The 25,330-nt window shown below is 35.3% G+C and overlaps 1 protein-coding gene across 5 annotated transcripts in view; it reads right to left on the bottom strand.

Annotated features, from left to right (window-relative positions):
- Positions 1-25,330, bottom strand: part of Pkhd1l1 (PKHD1 like 1) — a 189,220-nt gene that overhangs the window by 76,635 nt on the left and 87,255 nt on the right. For all 5 annotated transcript variants that reach the window (XM_074069062.1, XM_074069063.1, XM_074069065.1 and 2 more), the window contains 10 exons: positions 24,828-24,984; positions 21,742-21,821; positions 21,167-21,296; positions 19,377-19,506; positions 14,144-14,385; positions 12,192-12,328; positions 9,292-10,321; positions 7,497-7,688; positions 1,598-1,749; positions 514-673 (listed from right to left, as the gene is read on the bottom strand). In XM_074069062.1, the coding sequence (XP_073925163.1) occupies positions 514-673; positions 1,598-1,749; positions 7,497-7,688; positions 9,292-10,321; positions 12,192-12,328; positions 14,144-14,385; positions 19,377-19,506; positions 21,167-21,296; positions 21,742-21,821; positions 24,828-24,984 (2,410 nt within the window). The remainder of the gene's footprint in view (positions 1-513; positions 674-1,597; positions 1,750-7,496; positions 7,689-9,291; positions 10,322-12,191; positions 12,329-14,143; positions 14,386-19,376; positions 19,507-21,166; positions 21,297-21,741; positions 21,822-24,827; positions 24,985-25,330) is intronic.

Here is a 25,330-nt window from a genome sequence, read left to right as displayed (position 1 = left end):
TGTCTTAGCAAAAGGCATATAGTTAAAATATCTTGATAAAAGTCCATGTTTTAAAAGATAATTTAGATATATTTTTAAAAATTTTAACTTTCAAAAGATTAAATAATAAAATGGAAACAAGATATAGGGCAGCATCCAGTCATACTCATTTCCCATAATTTTGTGAAATAAAATCACTAGAACTATGTATAACCATGTTTGTGCTGTCTCCAAAAAATAAAATGTAAGTTATGAATTAAATTCAAGGCCTAGCTGGTGGAATAGCTCAAGTGTAAAGCTCTTGCCCAGCAAGCATGAGGCCCAGAGTTCAAACCCCAGTATACTTCCAAAATTTAAAAAATAAAAATTGAAGATCTTTTCCAGAGTAAGTTTAGTGTTCAGTGTTTTCATTCAATAAATATTTATTGAGTCCTTCTAGCACAGGGTACTGTACAATGCATTTGTCTACTAAGCAAATCTTGCCATCTGTCAGCATTGGATAAAAATAATCACTCCTGCATGATGAATACATACCCAGGTAATAGAGAGTACTAGTGTTTGCTTCAAGATGCCAGTCTCCATTCCTGCTAGTATTCCAACTCAATTGATTTGAAGAACCATTCCTCATATCAATAACATTAAACATATCGGGGTTTTGAGTAAAGTTATGTGATATAATTACATAGTCTTCTTCCTATAAAAGTTTGCAGAAAAATGCAATGACTTATATGCTAATACTCTGCATAATATATATTAATTTCAATGTAATATAATTTGTCCCTAGCTAGGGTTTCAGTTTATTGTTCATTGTGCATTTATAATTTGTTTATTAATATTTTATGTGTCCATGGTAACAATATCTGCTCTATCATGAAGGCAATGAAAGGATCTCTCTCTCTCTCCCTCTTTCTCCTTCTTCTCTTTTTCCCTCTTCCTTTAGCTTGCATGTAAGTATATGTGTACACAGGCACTTAAAGAAAATTTTATTTCTATAACATTTGAAATATTTAAAACAATGCTAGATAGGGTTTGGAGTTGCACAAATATGTGGTCTAAGTAGAAGAACACGTGGGGGGGGGATAATACTCAATTCAGGATACAGTTTAAATTAGAGGTAGGGCTCAGAGAAAGTGATCAGGCTAAATTGTACAGGTTTCTACTTTATATACAAAGTTTTATTTCTTTTAAAAATAGAGTAAATATTCACAGACAATTAGAATCAGATAGACCAAGGTTGTGGGCATAGAAGTATTTTTTTAATGATTTTCTGTATGCTTCATTTAGTTCATGATATGAATAATAAGCCCTTAACTGGTGCCTAGGACATCATAAACATTCAATAAATGCAAATTATTATCAAGGTAACAATGGCAAGGGCACAAACATGGTATTGTGGGAACATGGCAGAAGGATTGCTTACTTCTAATTGTCAAATGAGTCTTTTTAGCTTGACTTCCTAGATTTAGAGTGAGCCATGAAGAGTGTGCAGGACTGTAAAGGTCCATTTGTGAAGTAAGTGCATTCTAGGTCTAACAATAGGTCTGAGTAAAGACAAAAGTGTAAGCTGCGTTGTGCAATTATACTTGTTAGACAATGAATTTTATAGCTCTTTATTTACCTTAAATCCATAGAACGTTGATGTGTATGATATATTGGTTATGTGATCGACCCCTTTAAAATACCAGTTAATGTGATTTGCATTTGGAATCAGAGCCATCCACCCAGACATATGAGTCAGTCTTTTCTTCTGAAAAGGAACAATGCTAGTGCCTGTAGAAGTATACAAAACAAGCAAATAACAGTAATCTCTACCGTTATGAAATTCCTCCTTTTATGGAGAAATGAAAATATAAAATGCTGCTTCAGTCTATGAAAATCTCTACAGATGCACTTTATTATGTTAAAAACATCCTTGGTCTAACTGAAAGCCCCAAATGTTTAAAATTACATTTCACTGGAAATAAAATACTTTCTCACTTGGTATTCTGAATTGAACTGGAGACTTCATTGCTTGGGAAAGATATCACTAAACATAATGACAATTACAATTTTGAAGACAAAAGAGCTTAAATATATTTATATAATTCTTTAAATATCATTAGCCTAAATATAATTTCATTACCATTCTTTAAACTTAATTCTTCAGAAACCTTGATTTACAATGTATGCAAATGTAAATTCTGATTCTTTATCAGTAATATTGTTGTACTAATCAAAATCTGTATAACAAATCAGACTTGGTCACAACCTACATACAAAGGATGAAGTTTTAACCTAGAGGTTCAAGGAATGAGTCTATAACTGGACCTATCACTTAACACTGGCTCTGATACTTAAACTTTGTTAATGAGAAACTTGGAACCTGAATGATCTGTTATGGAGAAAATTATGTAATTTAGGGATGCTTTTGGCATGAGTGTCTGACAACTTCAGATGATGATCTGTAAAGGTCTCAGAATACAATGGTCTTTGCTGCTATATTTTCTCTCCCTTCCCTCTTTCTTTTCATCTTTGATTGGATGTATGTAAAATGAACACTTATGTTAAAAATTTAGGAGGAAGGAAATTGTGAAACATACCGTCATTTTTCTTTGAGAATAAGGAAAAAATAAAATTCCAGTATCAGCGGGGAAAATTCAGTAGATTTATGAGTTATGTTAGTTTTAAAGGGACTCTGAGCAGAGGAACTAAAATCTTACAGTACCAATCTCACTATGAGAACAAATAGGATACTTTAGATTATCATTTAGCAAATATTCACTCCTTACCTCTCCTTAAGGACAAAGTGTATCTCCTTGCTCTGTTGATGTTGAATAATATTTTCAGTTTTTAAAATTTAATAGTCAATTTTATTTGATTTTAATGGAGATAAATGTAAACTAGTTAAATTTGCCTTACTCTGAAGTCAATTTTTTTCTGTCACATTTATTAGTGAAGTGCCTGGCACAATGGCTTCTCTACTTTGCAGTCTGAATATTCCAACTAATTCCAGATAATTCAATACTCTTGAACCCCTACTATTTACAATGCTGTATGCTGGTTTTTGTGGGTGTAAGAAAGATAAGTTTACAGCTCTTGTTCTGTAAGTGTTCACATACTAATTAAATAAAAATCTTAATTCTTAAATGGAAGAGGCTAAAGAGTGCAGAGACTTCACAGAAAAGTTACAACTTCATAAATTCAGAAATACCAGTTTTCTTCAATTCAAAACCAAAAATATAGATGAATAAACAAAAACTTATCTCTAAAATAATCACAACCACCATTAACAACAATAAGAAAACAAACTAGAGACCTGAGATGCTCAAATATTACTGCTTAAAAATAAATTATCTTGATATATTATAAGAACTTTTGTAAATGCCATGATTTACTCCCAGCACAATAAAAAATTAAAAAATAAAAAATAGTCTTTTAAACTAGTTAAAAAATGAATAATTAAAGGTATATTTTATCATGTTATATATTAAAAGAATTGACTTGGGAAGGTTGCACTTCTGTTTTGCCTAATGTGTATTTAGGCAAAAAACTAAAAAAGCATGTGGGGTTCTGGTGGCTCATGCCTACAATCCTAGCTACACAGGAGGAAGAGATCAGGAGGATCACAGCTTAGAGCCAGCCTGGCCAAATAGTTTGAGAGACCTTATCTTGAAAAAACCCACCAAAAAAGGGATGGTAGAGTAGCTCAAAGTGTAGTCCCTGAGTTCAAGCCCCAGTACCACAAAAAAACAAAAACAAAAACAAAAACAAAAAAACCTAAAAAAAGCAAAAGGATAAAATGTGTATTTAGCCCCATGTTTTGTAAAACACTAATATTTAGTCTACTCAAAGACTTTAAGCCATTACTTAAAGAAATAAATAAAGGTTTTATCAAAAAAAGCTATTTTATGACACAGTAATAGGAAACACTAAATTATCTCATCAAATAAAATAACATGTATTTTTAAATGTTATTTATTAAATAACAATAATAATATTTAAATGTTATTTTATGTTTAAAATATCATGTATTTTTATGTTTTGGTTACTTTTTTAGCCTGCCAGCTATTATTTGAAAAAAATCACAAATACTCAGCTTAGATATTATTTATTGTACCATAATCTCTAAAAATGTAAGTAATGTAGCTCCACTCTGAACATTATGTATCAGAAGAAAAGTAATAACTTCTAGGTTTATGTCATTAAACCACTGAGATAGCAGGTATAATTATTACTTAGAGAGTAAGTATGTGACTCTTTCAATTCATAGGAAAAACCTTAGTAAGAATAATTTAAAATTAAATCTAATAGCATAGCATATCATTATGGAATTGATGCTGCATATTTGTTATCCCTGAAGATCCACTGTTCACAGTTCTCCATTTTTCTCACTTGTATTCTGGCTTCTGGTTGGGTTTCAACAGCAGGAAGTACAAGAAAGAGGGAAGAAGGAAGGTGAAAGTGGGGTCATTTGCCTTATCTCTCTCCCTGAGGTGAGGTAGGAGTTCCTTGGTGGACTCTTGCATCTCTTAACTAAGGGGCATAGTTTCTGTCAGTCAGTGTACTTGAAACAGCTCTCTCTTACTTTGGGTTCAGAATCATTTATTTTTCTTTCTTTCTTTTTTTTCAGTATTGGGGTTTGAATCCAGGGTCTTGCACTTGCTAGGCAAGGGCTCTACCACTTGACCAACAACTGCAATCTTTTTTTGCTTAACCTCAGACTGCAGTTTTCTTACCATGCCTCCCATGTAGCTGGGATTGCAAGTAAACACCACCATACCTAGCATTGTTGTTTGAAAAACTCTACGGTGGCTATTCTGTGGATGAGGAAGATGCTGGTAGAGGATGTTATAATGAACTGTTTTTTCAGCTCTCAGTGGAAATAATGTTATCCAGAAGTGGTTGGAGGCAATGCTTAACCATCAAATATAAACATAGGTTTAATTAGTATAATAACTACTGGCCAGAGAAATAACCAGAATATTCTGGGCTGCAGAAATCTGTGGTAACTAATTGATTTGGGGATTCCTAAAAATGAAAAGAATGGGTAGCACACTAAGGTGATATTTAATATATTGCATGTGTAAAGAAAAATGATAGAAGTCTTGGAGACTGGAAATCTAATGCAAGTTACTCAAATGGAAATTCACTGCTTCTTACCTATTTTCCAAAAGCATGTCAATTCACAGACCAAGAGCCATTCACTGTGAGGGAGGAATCTGTGACCATTTTAAAGCCACGATGTTAATATGTTTTATCACCTAGATTGGGAGCTAATGAAGGGAAGATGATAGATTGAGGCTTTTCTTGGTCTCATAGTGACTCCAATAGGGCCACTGGTCCATTTTATTGCTATTTCTCCATTGCCAAAATACATAGTGGAAAGAGATAAATAGCTCTGTTTGAAACAAGGGCAGAACCTGGAATTCTTATCAGATACTCCTTCTTTAGAGACTCTGATAATATGGAGCAGAATAACAAAATTCCAGCATGTCCTGATGGATTCAACACAGATAATTTTAGCTGGTATAATGATTCTACAAATTTTTCAATTTAATTGGTTTATATTGAAATACATGATTTTTGTTTCAAACTGCAAGTCCACGTCTTGTAACTATCATTAAATGGGGTAAATTTGGAAATGTTAATATCATTTTTAAGTAACAGTATAGGGGCATTTGCAATGTATTGAAGAAGAATGGTACTGATACTATAAGAGGACTTGGATTTAAAGTGAACTTGGATTCTGCTCACAAAGCCCTTCTATATTTATGATGCCTTATTATGTGTTTTGATTTAATTAAACAGTGATAAAACCTTGTTTTCAGGAAGCTATATCATTTAGATTTGCCCAGAAAAAATGAAAAAAATCACATTAGATAATGACATAAAGATTTCATCTAGCAAATCTTTGATTTTTCTATTTTGCATAACCTACAGTCCATCAAAACAGTCTATACAAAAGTTGATTCATTGTAGACAGATATTTAACTAATACAGACAGTTCATGATTTATGATGATTCATTTATGATGTTTTAATGGTTTTCAGACACCACAATGATGTGTGACAATAATAGCTTATTATTCAATTGATTACATGAGATATTCAAGACTTTATTATAAAATAGGCATTAGACTTTATCATAAAATAGGCATTGTGTTAAATGATTTTGCCCAGTTGGAGGTTAATGTAAGTTTTCTGATCATGCTTAAGGTTGGCTAGACTAAACTGTTCAGTATATTAGGTGTATTAAATATAACTTATAATATCTTTGACTTGTGATGGATTTATCAGGATATGACCACACTGCAAGTCAAAAAGCATCAGTAATTCATAGTTAGATGGATAAACGGATGGATAGAATAATTAGAAGGTGGATATATAGATGTGAATTAGTCAGAGTAGTCTAGGTCAGCAGCAATAGGAATAGAAATACTTAGTAATTAGAATTCCCAAGTTGATTCCTTAACTATGAGTGAGAGCAAATCTGGTAGGAAGGACTAAGTGGACATTCCAGGAACAAAGCCTCCATTTCTCTAAACAAAATAATTGCCACAGTTTGGATCTGGAATATCCCCCAACGGTCCATGTGTTAAAGGCTTGGTCCTCAGCATGGTACTATTGGGAGATGGGACCTAATGGGAGACATTTGGGTCACTGAGGGAATATTCTCACAGGGGTTTATGGGACCTGGTCTCTTTCTTTCTTTTGCATCCTGGCCATGAGGTAAATGTCTGTACTCTATCACACACTCCCTGCCTTGATGAGTTACCTTACTATGGGCCCCAAAACAATGGGACCAATCAATCATGGACTGAAACTTCCAAAACTATGAGCAAAAATAAACCTTTTCTCTTTATAAGTTGATTAGCTCAGGTTTCGTTATAGTATGGAAAGTTGGCTAACAGAATAATAAACTAAAAGCAACTCCAAATCCTCCTGGGGATTTGGAAGAAATTATTACATCAATTAAAGATTTGAAAGCGAGTATGATCAGGATACCCACTGCATCCTAATTTAACCTTTATGATTATTAAAAATCCATAAGGATCATGAATAATGATAGTAAATTAATAAAACCTAGTCCAGTGATGTATCTGGTGTTCTAGGCATTGCATATTTACTGCTACTGATCAATAAATCAACAGAACTAGGCACCTGGTATGTAACTATATGACCTGGCAAAAGTTCCTCCCATCCCATCTAAATCAGCAATTTGCTTTCAGTGTCAGGAATGCTGGCATATATTTTACTGTCTTGATCCAAAGGCTAGGTTAATGTTCTTGCACTCCATCATAATATTGCCTAGAGATTTCCTAGTCAACAGAATATGAGACTTTCAGACTGGTCCATGTATTTATTTAATATTCCTCAAACACTCACTTTGAGTGTGTTGTTTCCCAGTTGGGCTTTGAATGGTATAAATATTATGCTTTTTGTAATGTGAAAAATACCAAGTAACAACTCAAGAAAATGATGAAAAAAGTTTAGGAAAACATGGTTAAATTAGCATTTAGGCTATTACACTCTACTTACCAAAAGAGTCTGAGAGTACCACATCCTTTTCAAGTAAAGATACTGGGGAAGGCTTATTGAATGCTAAACGGTGGAAACTGACTGAGGCATCACAGACAGATCCGGGGAACCCAATGCTCCACTGGGCCTCTTGAGTGCAATGGGAAGGATCTAGCAATGAGCTGTGTGGAATGACGGTGTGCCCTTTGTGCCCTGGGAAAGGAACATAAGCAGCATGATTTCTGTTTCACATTAGAAAACTACAAGAACTGGTCTTCAGTGCACAGGTACTGTGACCCATAATATCAAAAATAAAATCTGGAGGTTTTACTATACTGGTTTTTGTTTGCATGACACAGAAGACCTCATACAGAGGTCTTACAGTGGACTCTTCAGTGGTAGGTCTTACTATGAATGTATCTGAAACATTCATGACAGTCAAGGTAAGAGATGGGAAGTAGGAAAAGGTAAGTTGGTTAAGACATGAAAAAAGATCCAAATCATGCCAGTCTGACCGTAGATTTTATGCTTTTAACCAACAAACAGCCAACTAGAATTAAAAATATAATCTGAATAAAATAAAAAATAAAGATTTCTATATCAGAAACATCCAACAGTTCTTGCTAAAAGCCACCATTAGTGTAGGAGACAGAAGTCATCAAGTATAGTTGAGAACTCAGACCATTTGATATTAAGAAGAATGTTCTTTCATCTCTCAAATGTTCTTCCAAAAGTCAATTGTTTATATCTCTAAGTTTATCTTTAAATTGGCTTTCTTTTAAAAAGTATTATTCAATAATACACACACACACACACACACACACACACACATTCTATCTTATTTAGACAAGTCTTTATCAAAGCCAATTTTCAAAGACACTAAAATCTAGAAGACATAATTATTTACAAAAAGCATGACATATCCTGGACTTAAAATGCTAAAAAAATTAACCTCCAGTGCATACCAAATATTTTCTACATTTAACTTATTTTTTGAATGAATGCAAATTTAGATTTTTTATTATTGTGCTCCGGCAGCATTATGATATTTACAAAAGTTCTTACAGTCTATCAAATATATCATAGCTGAATTCACCCCCTCTGTCATTCTCCTTTATATCTCCTCCCTCCACTCCTAGAATAGTTTCAACAGGTCTCATTTTTCCATCCAAATTTAGAATTTAAATGGAAAATAAAAGAGGTAATAGCAGATATTTCACTTCCTCCTTCTCTGTCAAAGAGTTCTAGAAAGGGTACATTCAGACTGTCTACATGGCTTATATAAATGAAGCTGTAATTTATATGTTTATGCGGGCAGGACTGACTGTAAAACTTAGTGAGACAAGAAAGCAGTTTCTTATCTGTGTGGTTAACTGAGTGTAGAATGAAGCAGGTTTTAAACTGAAAGGGCTTCTTTTCATGATTAGTGTTTCCATAAATACTGCTCAAAGTTTACTGCTAATTAAAAATAAAAGTGCAAATACAAATATATTTGATACATTGTAAGAATTTTTGTAAATGCCACAACGTACCTGCAGCACAATAAAAATTTTTTAAATAAAAAAAAAAGTACAAATACAAAGAGAAGAAGGACATATTTGAAGGATGCCTCTGCCATTTGTGGCTTCTTTCAGAAAAATTGACTCATTGGTGGCTGGGGCTTGCCTATATTTTTAAAAAGTGACTTCATTTCATTAGTAAAGTTTGGTGCTAAGTAAGATCTGTGATGTTGGTGAATCTGCTTTAACCATTCAAATCTGTTATCAGAAACATATAACCAATGTTATTTTTATCATAAATTGAAAAAGAGTATTACCTGTAAGTGAACCATCAACATCAATCAGTACTGCTTCATGCTCCCATCGAAAACCAGCCTTATTTGGTGTGTTAAAATACTGGATGTCCACAAATTTTGCACTCCAACCTCCACACCTGTCATTACAAACTCCAGTGATGGATGTCACTCCCAAAGCTACACAGTTAGGACGGTTAAAGTTCATAAAGTGTACAGAAGATACTGTCAATCCTTCACTAAATGGGAGAACCAGGCCTTTTGATGTGCAAAATGCAGACCCCATGCCCAATTCATCAACGTGACCAACAATCTTGGCATTTTTAATCACTGCTCCATTGGTTTCCCCCCATCCTCCAACATAAGGAGCCAGGATCCTCTTAGTCTCAATTCCAGCCTCATAGTTATTTACCATCACAAAGTTATGGAACTGCAGGGCACCTCCATTGACCCATTCAGCTCCTTTTTGGCAATTCCAAGTAGTAAGCGAATTAAAAATGGCAGGCACTGGGACAGTTGAAATACAAGATCCCGTTTGCATTGGAAAATATTCTTCAAAGATCCACATTCCAAACCAGCCTTGAGAATGAACAGTATTATTAAAGAATTCTCCAAGAGGAACTCTTTTTTGGCAAATGTTTCTGTCATAGGATGGTCCATCAGGGTGGTTGTTCATTCGGTACCAAAAGCCAAAGTGAGTGCCACCAGCAGCTGCATTGTGCCGTATGGTGTTGTTTGGGTTGGTCACCCAAAATGCAGCTGGGGTCACATCATCATTCAGAAGACTAGTACTTTGCTGTACAAAGACTGCCAAATTATATTGCAGGATATTGCCATGTTCAATACCATCTTCTATAAAAAAAGCTCCTCCCTTGATATCATATATAATATTCCTCTCAATCAGAAGGTGATGTGTGTTATGGATGGTAATAGCTCTGTTATAGGCCTGATGAATTGCACAGCCTCTTACATAAGAGTTAAACTGTAGATCTCCAAGTAGGTGCCAATGTATTGGATATCGTCCCAACCGGAAAGCCTGGCCAGCATGGAATACCTGTTAAGCCCAGAAATCAGAGCTACTTAGTAATCCACAAAGACTCGCAGTTTGCCTGGATCATATTTTAGCATTTGAAGATTATATTCATTTTATATTAATTAGTAATATGTTAATGCCTTCCATGTTTTCCATTTTTACATTTGAAAATGTTATTTTACCCTGAATATACAGATTGTTTCATATAGTGTTCTATACTTGTCAGAAAATAAAATGAACAAATATGTCTTCTGCTTTTTTGCCTTTACTACTATACTTTTGTGTTTTATAAATAAGACATCATAAGAGAATTTTTCCCTTTATTTTGATTCTTATATAATAATGAGAAATGCTTTTGAGTGTTTTCCATGTACCAGACATTACTAAATGCTTTATATATGATCATATTGTAATCCCACAAAGTTGTCACTGATCATTAACTCATCTTACAGATGAAGAAATTCATGTTTAGAAAGGCTGAGGAGCTTGTGCATAGTCACAAAGCTCCATTTCAGCCCAGGTTGGTCTGACTATAGAGGAGATGCTCTTACTAACCACTTGGCTGTGTACTGTTTCAATCAGTCTATGATCTAATAATCTAATACAGAGGATTCTCCTTCTAAAAATGAAAACATTAACAATCACTAATATTTAATATGCAGATCAACCTGGCAACTTCATTCAATCCATATCTCAAGTTTCAATTTGTGTTATGTATCTTAGAAATAAGAGAGTATCACACAATGGAATTGTTAACTGTCACTCTCAGTGCTGTCTAGATGTTCCCATGATGTGTTTATGGATTTTGCTATTATTCTTCCTTTCCTCCTTTCCTCTGTCCTTTTCTCCCTCCCTCCTCTCTTTTTTCTTCCCTTCCTCCCTTTCCTCCTTTTACTGAATACTTGGTAAGAACTATGCTATATACTGAACATGAATAAGACACAGAGAAACTCCTAAAATATTAGGAATAGCATGCATATTTATTTATTTGTCTAATAATCAACTGAGAATCTCCTATATACCATACATTGTTTTAACTACTGGGAATCATCAGAGAAGCTGAACACAAATCTCTGAAATAATTAAGCTTATATTCTGTAGGGAAAGATTGAAAATAAAAAAAAATATCTCAAATTGAGTTTGACTAAATACAGAAAACAGGGTTTGGACATCAATCTCAAATGTAAGGAAGGGATTGTCTCAGGAAATAACATTTGAGAAGAGAGCTGTAATGAGTCTGTGAAGTTGTGCAAGTATTTGTTGAAGGAGCATTCTAAGCAAAATGAAGAATAAGTACAAAGAACCTAAGACAAGAATGTGCCCAAGTGACTAGCATGGCATGAGAAAGGGGTAGGGTAATAGGAAGCAAAGTCAGGGGACACCTGGGGGTCAGGCATGTGGGTCCTGTGGGAAGAACTTGAACTTAGTTTAGATGTAGTATAAAGCCATTGAAAGGTTTGAATTAGGGATATAACAATATGTGATTTAAACATTTAAATTTTTACTTTGGCTGCAGTATGGAGACACCATTGGAGCAAGGGTGGAAGCAGGAAGACAGGTTAGGAGAAAAATCAATTATTCAGGTGAAAGGTGATAGTGCCTTGGGTGTGGATTCAAGTGGAGGTGGTAGAAAGAGAGTGGACTATAGATACAGTATTTTGTGGGTGAGAATATAGAATTTTCTGATAAACTTGATATGAGGTCTGAGAAAAAAGTAGAGAAATGAAATTTTGACATGATCAAATAAGTGAATAATTAGGTGTGTTAAAACTGTTCATTAACTTCTCTGTCTCTCCTCAGATTATGAGTAGGGCAAACAGCAGGATCTTAGTACACATTCACTGACTGAATAAACTATTTTGAACTACAGTGATTTAATAATGCCTTTTACCTCTACATATTCTATTCTTCCAGTTACCATGTTAGCAGCAGGTAAAGGAGCATGAAACATAATGCAGCCTCCAAACTGGTCACTTCCTATTTCTTCTCCAAACTTTCCTTGGAGACATGTCTGTGTAGCAAATTCACCTTTAAAACATATTTTTAAAGATCATAAAGGAATACCATATTGCAATCTTCTTATATTAAGAATTTTTTAGGGCTGGGTATGGCTTAAGTGTTAGAGCACCTGCCTAGCAAGCATAAGACCCTGAATTCAAAACATGGCACGACAAAAAATTCTTTTCCTAATACCTACTTGCATCTTTTCACATAAAATTTCAATTTCATCCTGAAACATAATTATAAGCATTCACATTATTTTCTCTTGTAGATAGCTAAGAAAGGTCAGTACCTTGCCTTGTTCAGTTTTGCATACCCTAAAGTACTTACCAAGGTGTTTTTCAAAGGAGGTACAAAATAAATATTTGAATGATTAAATGGATATTCATAAAGGTATTCTGTCATTTCTAAAGCTTTCCCTCACATTTTGGGATTAATATAAAGAATGTAATCTTATACTTGTACAACACTAGAATATACCTTATGCCACTTAATTCTCACAATCATAGTAAGCAGGCAGAACAGGAAATTTTTTTTTAACTTTTTTAGCAGTACTGGGGTTTGAATTCAGGGCTTTGCATTTGCAAGATAGGCACTCTACTTTTTGAGCCACACCTCTAGCTTGGTATTCTTATTTTAGACAGTTTGAAACTAGGTTTTATGTTCATTATGGGATTTGATGCAGATGAAGAGCAATTAGAACATGCATCATTTGACATCCAATCCAATGACCTACAGCTTAAGATTTATTATTAAGACCTACCAGTATCCAGTTCTCCCTATGAGGTATACAGGGAGATACAGGGGATTATTAAGCTAACTGATTCTCTTAAGGTTAGGCATAGACATGGACTTAGCTCTGGCCAGTGACAATGAGCTCTGCTCTCCAACCATCTCATCTCCTGCCTCAAAGATCATGAAAGACCCTGCAGAGATGGAGCCTCCATCAACCTGGATACTAGAATGATAATAATGAACAGAGCCTCTCCTATTGACCCATTTTGAACTGGACACATATAACACGAATGAGGAATAAAGCTTTATAATTTAAAATAACTGAGATGTGGGACTGGTTTACTAATAGAGTTGACCTAGTCTAGTGCTTCTTAACTAGGAGTTATTCTGCCCCCAGAATATTTTTGCAATATTTGGTAACATTTTTTGTTTATGGAGTTGTGAGAGTATTGCTAGACCTTAATAGGTAGAGGCCAGTTATACTACTAAATGTCCCACAATGCACAGGACAGAGCAACACATTAATTATCATCTCTGCAAAAATATCAACAAAAGTTCTGACCTAGCCTATCCTGACAGATTCATATCTATGTATCTTTTTTCTCATCTATCCTCTTGTCATCTATCCACCATTTGTCTAGGAATTATTAGTTAAAACATCTATCTACAATGACTCTACTCTCATATACACTGCTCTGGTAGACTACAGATCTTGAAAAAGAGGAAAAGCATTGACAAATCAAAGATTTGCTAAACAGATCATCAAATACAGTTTTACCAAGGTCTAACTTAAACGCATAATAAGGAATCATAATTATAAAAAATTATCAATAGAGTCCAAGAGCACTTATTTATCCCACTACAGTATCAAGATTAATCATTTTTCTTTAACTTTATTGCAAATACTTGAAAACACTATCAGTACTTCCAACTTTCCACATTTAATGATATTTACAAGGCATATTTACAAACTGAAAATAAAATATAAACCAATTAAAATTTCAATACAAACTAATTCAATAGATAAAAGAAAAAATTAAAAAAACATTTAAAATTTGAAAATTTGCATCATGTGTGTACCAGCCACATAATTACTGCTAAAACTACCTGTATCAAATCCATCAGGACATGCCGGGATTTTGTTATTCCACTCCACATTATCGGATCCTCTTATTAAAATGTTTCTTGTAAGAATTCCAACTTCTGCCCTTGCTTCAAACAGTGTTCCATCAGGGAGTGTGATAGTGATTCCTAAATGTGTGTAATCCAGTGGGTCAGTTAGGGTTATGTTTATGCCATCAGCAGACACAGATGCAATGGTTCTTTTTTCATTCTCTGGTTGACTGTGTCTGTAAAAATTTGAGCAAAAAAATCCCAAAGTTAATATAATTCAATATAACATACTGATTTGATATTTCCATGTCATTTTGAATACTGAAGTTGTAAAAGAAGGAATTTTGCATATCATGCAATATTTGGGAGAGAAATTTCAATATACAGTATTTTACTCTGAGAGTAACTAAGTAAGTTTTACAGATCCATTTCAACTAAATTAAAATTTTCCAAGTGCTAAATTTGTTCACAGCTTCTAAAAGTATTCAAAAGAATGATTCACTTATAACTTTAGGTATCATACTCAGAGTTTCTTGACCGAGGATGATTTTATGGCCCCAGCAAAGCCTGGAGACACTTTTGGTTATCATAGCTATGGGCATGCTACTAGTGTCTAGTGGGCCAGGGCGATTCCTAAGTATCTTATAACATTCAGAATGCTCCCCCGCCATGTATGATAATATTTATCAAGTTCAAAATATCAATCATGCCAAAGTTGAAAACAATTGGGGTTCCTGAGCAGAGAAACCATTAAGTTGTAGTTTATTCTATCAGTACATCCTAAATTCTAGCCATAGTAAAAGGGACTTAGAAATTCTATAATGTACACATTCATATATTTAGATATTCAACAAATAATTATTGAGTGTCTAGCCTGACTTCTAATCATAGAGCTAAACACTAAGGATACCAAGTAGAAATTGCACCTGATTTTGAGACAAGCATGTCTATAGATTGTGTATATACATATTGATATACTAAAGTGTGACTGTTGCTCATAGTAAGTAAGCTTAGGTGAGTACCTGTCTCCTCCTGACATTCCTTTTTCACTCTCATCTGCCTTGGAAATCCTTTAAGCACCAGTTCAAATGGTAGTGTCATGTGTGAAATAGATTAAAAGTCAGTTATCTCAACTTTCCAAACTCTTAGTGTTCAGAGCAACCACACTGCAGTTCTGTGAAGTATTCACTTTTTCATCCCTTTCACTGGTCTGAATGCTTTTCTAGGCAAGGGACCCATTGAATCATTTTGTATGCTGAGCATTTACCTCAAATAGAAAGATAACATGATATCTGGGTATGAGGGACTGAGAGTCTAAATTAAACTGAGAGCAGGAAAAGCTGATGGAAGCAACATTTTTTGGGCAGTACCAAAAGAACATGGTGATGCCCAAGAAGTAGAGAATGAGGTAATTGGAAGATCACTGGGAAAGTTTTGGTGAAGAAACAGATGAGACTTTAGGATTATAAAGGGAAAAAAGGGGCATAGGGAGAATGAAATAGATAAACTGGACATATATTTAAGCAGTGTAATTTATTTTTAAAAATATAAACAATAACAATAAAAGAAATTAAAGCTTGTAGAGCAAAGTTGTTTCCCAACATGGTGGGTGGTCATAGAAACTTAGAATCCCAAAAGACCCAGTGAAGGCCTTGTGGGGGAGGGGACAGGGAGAAGTGGAGATTAACATTGTTTAGAGACAAGGGTGATCCAATAATATGAGATCTCACCAGTTGTATAGGAAAGTGGTTAGACATTTTTTTGTTGTGGGCACCTAAAAACATTTTCCTTCTTTTGTAGTACTATCTAACACTTAAAAAGCAGTTACTGTGACCTAGGTTCTGCTCTAAGTGCTTTGCATATATGAACTCACTGAGTCACTACAATAATTGCTTGGGGCAGGTGCTATAGCCTTTCAATTCTACTGAAGCAAAGGGCTGGTAAGTAGTATATTTGAGAGTGGACGTAGGTGGAGCAAATTGAGAAGTCATTTTCTTAACCACTAGCTTTGCAAACTCTCAGACAGAATTTACCAAACAAATAATGAACAATGAGGTGATGAGTTTGGTAAGAAAACCCTTACTTCTTGTTTCTTTTAGCTTAATTGCCCTGTTCTAAATTGCAAAGCTACTATTTTATTTACTACACCAAGGTTATAAAGGAGGGTTTCATATTAAATCAATAAGCTCTGTGATTTTCCTGCTTTACTATTTTGCCATTATATAATTAAATTTTCTTTTAAGGGCAGGAAAAAATGGGTACCTACAAAGCTAAGTATTCATTTAACTGTTCCTAACATCTGAAAGCCTATTTTTAACTTGGAAAATGGCAAACTCAAAATGCCATCTAATTTGAAATTGAATATGGCCTTAATATATCTGTTTCTTGTCATAAATTGCTATTTGTTTCCTGATAGGCATAATCATAACCAATCTTAGTGTCTACAATTTAAGCAAAAACCAAAAATATAGCTTATCTTACCCCCTATTCCCTAATATATTCAGAGTAACTATATTGATTTTTCTTTTATCTCTGATTTACTAAAATGTATCACTAATCAGAAATTAAGGATCATAAGTAGTTTCAGCTTTAAGATGCCAGGCACCTAAAAAGTCATGTTAACCATTGCTCTTTCTGTAATGACTCCTTCCCTTCTACTCAATCATTGCCAACAATTTCACTCTATGGCAATTGCTGTAAAGAATGTATGAGTTCACTATGTGAGGAAAACAGTCTTTTTACCAAAGTGTGCCACCATCTTAGCTACTTGCAGTTCTGGGTTCTTGCACACTGAGCTCTGTTATTGCACCAAAATTACTACCTACCACATCCCCAAATTCCAAGTGTAGCATTAGCCAGTCATGAGCAGATTGTGCACCTGAACTGGACCAATGCGAGTAAAGGGGGCAGGGCCCCACCACATCAGGGATAAAAATGCAGACCTATGGTCTGCTCCTTGTGCGTGCTGTGCCCGTGTGCCTGCGCACCCTTCTGAAGTAAATTTTGCCTTTCCAAGACAATTCTCTGCTTCTGTGTCTTCAATTGTGACTCTGGTGGTCTTCAGAGGTCTTATTTTTAACAATTCATCTCCTGGCAATAGGCCCCCCATCTCTGACGCCACCCCTCAAACCTAATAGTGACCAACCCAAGGTAATTGTAGTGGAGGTTAAAGATTTAAAAACAGACCATCGCTATTAAATCTGGCTATGGGGAAACTAATGCCTGATTGAAATGGATTAAATATTCTGTCCACACCTTAAACAAAAGCAAAGTTACTTGTGTGAAACAGGAAGGCCAGAGCCTCAAGCTGCCCCTTTCCTTTTGGGATGGACCTCAGACTCTGTTAAAATAAAATGTATAGTAACACTCTTCCAAAAAGGGATGACCTGGGGCAGTGAATCTTGTATGACGTTGTCACTACTGTTTCCTGTGGTCAAAGATTCTGGGGGCAAAACCACCCTGGTCAATTAGACCCCCAGCCTAAAACTCTAACTACACCTGTATCTTTCAGGAGGAATTATAGTTCCTGGGAAACACATCTGGGTGCAGTGAAGGCCAATCCTTTGGAGAGATGAGCAATAAGTCTGCTCTAACTGTTGCCAGGGCAGATGTCTGGTGGTATTGTGGTGGACCTTACTTGAGACTCTTCTGGTCAAATGGAGTGGTACGTGCACTCTAGTCCTATTGGCTATCCCTCTCACCCTTGCATTCTGGAAACCCAAACTTTCTGTAATCAAGGAAAGACAGAAAAAAGATCTTGTTTCCCTTGGAGGGCTGCTTGACTCCCATGTCTACATAGGTACCATTGGGGTTCTATGAGGAGATCCTGATAATTCAAAGCAAGAAACCAGATAGCAGCAGGATTCTAATCAGCACTATTCTGGTGTTTTTACCATTAATAAAAATGTGGACTGGATTAACTATATTTATTATACCAGAAGAGATTTGTCAACTATACTAGGGATGTAGTGAGGGGAACTGCAGAACTAGGCCCCGCCAATAAGATGGCATAGGAAAACCAAAGGACTGTAGCCATGATTCTGGCTTAAAAAGGGGGGAACAGAGTAATGTGTTCTGATTGGGGGTGAATGCTGTACATTCATCCCCTATAAAACAGCTTCAGATGGGCCCATAACAAGGCTTTCCAAGGCCTGACAGCCCTGTCAAATAAACGGGTTAAGAACTCAGGAATAAATGACCCCCTTACTAACTGGATAGAGAAATGGTTTGGGAAATGGAAGAGAGTGATGATCTCAATCTTAGCATCCCTCCTTGTATTAGCAGCAATGGCTCTAATTGGGTGTTGTGTTATACCCTCTATATGGGGATTAATTCTTAGAAATTGCCCTAACTAAGCAAACTTCTGTATTGTTGAGTACAGCAGGAATAGAGAGTCAGATAATGTTAAATGAGTTTGAAGAAAAGAACAGAAAGTAAAAAGGGAGGGGAGCTGTTAGGAAAACAGTCTTTTCTACCAAAGTGTGTCACCATAATAGCTGCTTGCAGTGCCAGGTTCTTGCTCACTGAGCACTATTTCCACACTGAAGTTACCACCTACCACACTTCAAAATTCCAAGTGTAGCATTAGCCAGTCGCAAGCAGACTGTGCACTTGAACTTCACCAGTCCAAGTACCATCACTGCAGGGATAAAAATGCAGACTTGTGGTCTGCTCCTCATGCATGCTGTGCCTTTGTGCTTGTGCACCCTTCTGCAAAAGCAAATTTTGCCTTTCCAAGACAATTCTCTGTTTCTGTCTTCAATTGTGACCCTTGTGGTCTATGGGGGTCTTACTTCTACCAACTAGCTGCTTTCAACCACATTCTTTGGTGACCTCAAAGAAGCTCATTTACATTTTGGCATTCATGAACGTATTTAGTTAAATCTCCAAATCAAATGTTTTCAAATGACTTTTAATAGCAGAATGCTTCTTTCAAATGAAATCTTACATAGGAACCTAACCATGTAAAGCAAGCAAAATATTATTAGTACATATTTATTTCACAGGTTCAGACTTACACGTTTTCTTACTATAAATGCAATCATTAATAACACACTGGTGACAACTGAACACTAACATGTGGCACACATGTATTCAGATGTTCCTATTTCTTTACTAGAGAATTCAAACTTAAGTCAAATAGGACCTTTTGAATTGTTCCTCTTTTATACAGTTTTATGAACTCTCTGGTCTAAAACAAAATCATTACTCCTGGAAGACCCCATACCTGTGTCCTGTGCTTGCAATTACAATGTTATCTCCTTCCTTCCACGTCACTGCTTCCTGTACAATCAAAGTCCGGTCCCCTGCCTTTGCAGTCTGAGCCAGCCGAGTCCAGACTACAGGAACAGGCAGACCTGCAGCCAACATACAAAAGGAGTATTTCTTCAGATGTGCTTTCTGGGTGACTATGAGCTTCATACGTTTTAATCTTTTCCTAGATTAAACCTGTTTTGGGAAGGTTTACTTTATCTTAGTATTTCATACCTATCTGAAAAAAAGAAATATGACCAAAGCTCATTTCATGGCCAGGTACAATGGCTCACACCTTGTGATCCAAGCTATGTGGGAGGAAGATGGCAGTTTCAGGCCAGGCTGAACAAAATATGTTAGTGAAATCCCATCTCAATGAAGAAGTCAGACACAGTAGTTCACAGCTATAATCCCAGCTACATAGGAAGCATAGGTAGGAGAATCATGGCCTGAGACCTGCCTTGGCAAAACCGTGCAAGATACTATCTGAAAAAATAACTAAGGGCTGGAGGTTTGGCTCAAGTGGAGGAACCACTGTCTAGCAAGCTAGAAAGTGCAAGGCCCTCAGTTCAACCCCCAGAACCACCAAAAAAGAAAAAAAAAAAGGGAACACTTGCTTCCAAAAAGTAACAATTAGGTTTGTAATAACCTATGCTAGTATAAAATTAATTCTGAATGTCCTTCTGCACCTGTGCAGTGGCTCACACCTGTAGTCCCTGCTACGGGTATACATGTGAAGATCAGGAGGGTCGTGGTTCAAGGTCAGCCGGGCAAAAGTTAATGAGACCCCATCCCAACCAACAAGCTGGACATTGTAGAGTGCACCCATGTTCCTAGGCTATGCAGGAGGCATAGGCAGGAGGATCACAATCCAATACTGGCTGGGAGACTATCTGAAAAATAACTAAAGCAAACAGGGGACTAGCTCAATTGGTAGAGCACCTGCCTCGCAAGTATGAGGTGCTAAGTTCAAAACCAATGTTGTACTCCATTTATGGCAATCTTTTTCATACAAATTCAATATAAAGGTGTTTTAATTATATTGACAAAATGGGTAGAGTCCTTTGTTATTGATAGGAACTGCTTACACTGATAATCTAGAAATGATTATATAAGTTTATATATATATAAATTTCTAAGAAATTATGGTAGTATATATCGGGTACAATGTATAAAATTTGTAATCATCATAGGGTATCTTGTTCATGACATTTTAGGTTGATCAAAGTCATATATTATTGCAATATAAAAGACTTCAAGACTGGCAGAGTGGCTCAAATGGTATTTGCTTAGCAAGCATTCAAGCTGAGTACTGCCCCCCCCCAAAAAGACTTCAGTATAAAGAGGACTCACTTTATCCAGATTTTAACAATGTTAAAATCAAAATAATTTTTATCTGAGGACAATTTCCTGGAATATAACTATGCAAAAGTACAACTATACATTTATTGTTATATTTTATAAAAAGCCTATTTTCAGATACAGATGTAAGAAATTACAATCTTCTGTTTCCACATTTAGTGCCTTTTCATAAAGATAAGTGAATGAAATAAACAGATAGTCATTATGTACGGTATTAATGCAAAAAGAGACAAAAAGGTGGCCAAGATCAGAAAAGTCAAGAGTGACCTTGGTTCTGAGACCTGCTAGTACATGGGGATGGCCTGGGTAAGGGACAGAAGAGGGAAAGAGAAAAGAAGATGGCTAAAAACGTGCAAAGTCTGGCAAATTTTCCCTTGGAGCATCTTTGGACTTGGTACCTACCATGCAGATCCAGGGTTCCTTGGCGCACAGCCAGTGTTTTGGCCCCGTAGATAGGGAGCTCAGGAGATCGAAGATGCCCATGCAAGGTAATGACAGCCTTGTGTTGAAATGGAGATGCTTCTGTCCCAATCTGGGAGAGATTTCACCAGCTCATTCATAAAACTAAGACTCCATATTAGTACCATGATACTAATTATGCAAATGTAATTATTTTTCTTTTCTCCCTTCTCTTTTTGAAAATCTGTTGTTCAGTTGTTCATATCTTTCCTTCAAAATACAAGCTTTAAATTTTCTAGTCAGACAGATATATTTTACTAGAACTTTGGAAAGCAAACTTATTGACTGTATCCACATCTCAGAACTAATTTTGTTTTTGCTATATTTTAAATTATAACACCCTATTATCTTCCCTTTAAAGTGTAAGAATATTTTGGGAAACTTTTTCCCAGAAAAATGTTGTTATACAAGTAAAAGAGACATAAGCAAAGATAAACTTAAGAAAGGTTGGTATAATTAACTATCCATTTTATGCATAGTACTTGAAAAATAATAGAGAGGTTAACAATCAAGTATACCTGAAGAATGCCTCCATCTGTAATCAGAATATTTTCTGCCTGGAGTTCAATGTCAGCTTCATCAAATATTAACGTTCCACCTAGGAACCGAACAATTTTTAAATATAATACAAGAAGTGGTTTATTAAAAGTTATCTATTAAATTATGAATTAAAATTTGATTTCTCAACTCTGTCTTCCTGTCTTCTTGCATATTAATTTACTTTTGGTCTTTCACAACACAAAAGTATAAAAAACTTTGGACAAGACCTGGAGTTGACAGAAAATCAAATTCTAGGTCAGAGTATGTTCTAATGACCATTGTATTTTGAATGTTATTAAATAGTGCAGCAACACAAATTAATTCTGAAAATATAGGGCTTCAAAATATAAATTAAAATATTTAAAAAATTCATGAAAGTCACCTTTATAGAAAGCACTGAAATGCTAAAATTAGCTCTGACTCTTGACTCAATATTTGCACTAGCAACAGCTATCACTTTATTAGCTTTATTAAGAATATGATAGAGGAATCCAAGATGGCAAAGAGAATAGGGAATCAGAATTCCTGAGCTCCATGATTTCAGAAACACTTAGAGACATGGAAGATACATTTAGGCCACGGACAGAAATAGCACATCTACCTAACTAACAACTAAGCCAGTCGCAACACAATAATTAAATCAAGGGAAAGAAAATAGGTGATTAAAACTGCCAACTAGCCAATCAACAACATAGGAGCACAATTAGAAGGATGCAGAGAAGAAGGCAAGGAAACTCCACTCCTCAAAAGAACAATTCAATAGAGGATTTAGCAGGAAATAAAGAATATGACCACTAAGCCACCACTACAAAAGATTCTACACACAGAAGGAAGTCTGCACACAGAAGACGAAAACAAACAAAACTATGAGAAGATGGGGTGTATTAAACCGCACTAGGAGAAAAGACAGGTAATCAGAGAATAGCACTGAATCAGCTGTACACACTCAAATCCTTAAACAACAAAAACAACCAAATGGCAGGAATTACCACATATCTATCAATATTAACACTAAATGTTAATGGTCTCAACTTCCCCATCAAAAGACACAGTTTAGCACACTGGATTAAAAAGGAAGATCTGACAATCTGTTGTTTAAAAGAGACCCACCTTATTGACAAAAATAAACACTGGCTTATGGTGAAAGGCTGCAAGATGATTTACCAAGCTAATGGCCCCAGAAAATAGGCAGGAGTATCAATACTTATATCAGACAAAGTAGACTTCAAACTTAAATTAGTCAAAAGAGATGAAGGTCACTTCATACTAATAAAAAAGGGCAATACATCAGTAGGAAATAACAATGATCAACTTTTATGCACCCAATGTCAATGCTCCCAACTTCCTTATACACACACTAAAATCACATATAGACCCCAACACAGTGGTAACAAGAGCCTTGAATACCCCTCTATCACCAATAGATAGGTCATCCAGACAAAGAAAATCAACAAAGAAATCCTAGACCTAAATGACACCATAGATCAAACGGACCTGACAGATGGCTACAGAATATCCCACCCTGCAACAATATACACTCTTCTCAGCAGCCCATGAAACTTTCTCCAAAATAGACCATATCTTAGGGCACAAAGCAATTCTCAAAATATAAGAAAACTGAAATCCCCCTTGCATACTATCTGATCACAGTACAATAAAACTAGAATTCAATAACAAAAGCAGCAGCAGAAAATATGCAAGTAATTGGCAATTGAGTAACACATTGCTCAATAAGCAGTGCGTCATAGAAGAAATAAGGAAGGAAATCAAAAAGTTCCTGGAATTTAATGAAAATGAAAATATAACTTATCAGAACCTATGAGGCAGTCCTAAGAGGAAAGTTGATAGTCATAAGTGTATATACTAAAAACACAGAAAGATTTCAAATAAATGACCTAATGCTACATCTCAAACTCCTAGAAAAACAATAACAAGCTAAACCCAAAATAAGCAGAAAGACAGAAATTATAAAAATAAGGGCCAAAATCAATGAAACAGAGACAAACCCCCCCCCAAAAGTCAACAAAACAAAAATCTGGTTCTTTGAAAAAATCAACAAGTTAGACAAATCCCTAGCAAATCTGACTAAAATGAGGAAGAAAGAATGTAAGTCGGGTTACAACAAAGTCACCTGCACACCCATGTTTATTGCAGCATTATTCACCATAGTCAAGCTATGGAAATAGCCAAGATGCCCCACTATTGATTAAGAATATGTGATATTTATATACAATAGGATTCTATTCAGCCATAAAAAGAATGAAATTTTGTCCTTTGAAGGAAAATGGATGGAACTGGAGAATGTTATCTTAAGTAAAGTTAGCCAACTTCAGAAAGTCAAAGGTTGCATGTTTTCTCTCATATGTGGAATATACGAGAGAAATATATAATATAAATACAGCAATATTATGAAAAACAGGTCATATTAAGCAGAGTTAAGAAAGTAAATATGGTTGATGTACTCTTTTTACAAGAATAAACATAAAATTTTTATACCTGTTGAAACCACCATAAGGGGACTAAGATAGAAAGGAGAAAAATGTTACAATACATATATACATGGAATAGTCACAAGGAAACTCCCTGTGTAGCTATCTTAAACAAATGAAAATGTCTTTTTTTTTTTTTTTTACAAAACTGGAGGACAGGAGGGCAGAACAGGTTCTGTCTGACTGTGGATACTAGTGGGAGGGGGAGGAGGTGGAGAAATGGTGTAGGAAGGTAAATCTGAGAAAAATACTATGTACATGTGTGCGTAAAATGGAAAAATGAGACCTGTTGAAACTATTCCAGGAATGGGGGCATGGGAATAAAAGGAGAATGATGGAAGGGGTGAATTCAACCATGATATGTATTTGATTTATTGCAAGAACTTTTGTAAATATCACAATATACACCCAACACAACAATAACAAAAATAAATAAAATAAAATAAGAAAACTGAGCATTATACTACCAATTAAAAACATAACACAAATGTGTTTTTTTCATAATCATGAACTTTGATTAACTTCACAGAAACTTTCCACAGGCAGAGCCTAATAAAATATTTTCATTAATTTACCCTGAATAAGCAACATTTTCAGAATAGGAGTACTTTGGTCCAGTAAAATGGTCTGTCCTTTTGTAATAACAGCAAGTGACCCTTCTTCTGGTGGAGATTCTCCTCCCCATGAAACAGTGGAGGACCAAACATCAACATACAAGAAGTCAGCATTCTCCTATAAGAGAACATGGGAGACTTTAAAATTTAGAGGATTTATCAGAAACTTTCAGTGAAAGAATCTAGAAAAACACACACTTGCAGTAGCAATAAAATATAACTCACTTTTAATGTTACAACTGCCTCTTAGTTTATTTCATAATAATTATAAAGTCAAAAATCCACTACCAATTACACTACAACTCAGAATAATTAAAATTTAAAACAAAAATACTAGTAATAAGCAACAAAATGTATGCTACTTTCAATTTAGTATGGTTAGAGTTCATTATGTTTAGGAGGCATTAAAGTAAAGCATTATTACCAATTAGCCCACCTTCCAGCATGCTAGCTTTCCCCTTGCT

This window comes from Castor canadensis, chromosome 3, assembly GCF_047511655.1.
Source record: "Castor canadensis chromosome 3, mCasCan1.hap1v2, whole genome shotgun sequence".
NCBI classification, from domain to species: domain Eukaryota; kingdom Metazoa; phylum Chordata; class Mammalia; order Rodentia; family Castoridae; genus Castor; species Castor canadensis.
Note: the sequence above shows the minus strand (reverse complement) of the source record. Positions and strands in the feature narration are given on the sequence as shown.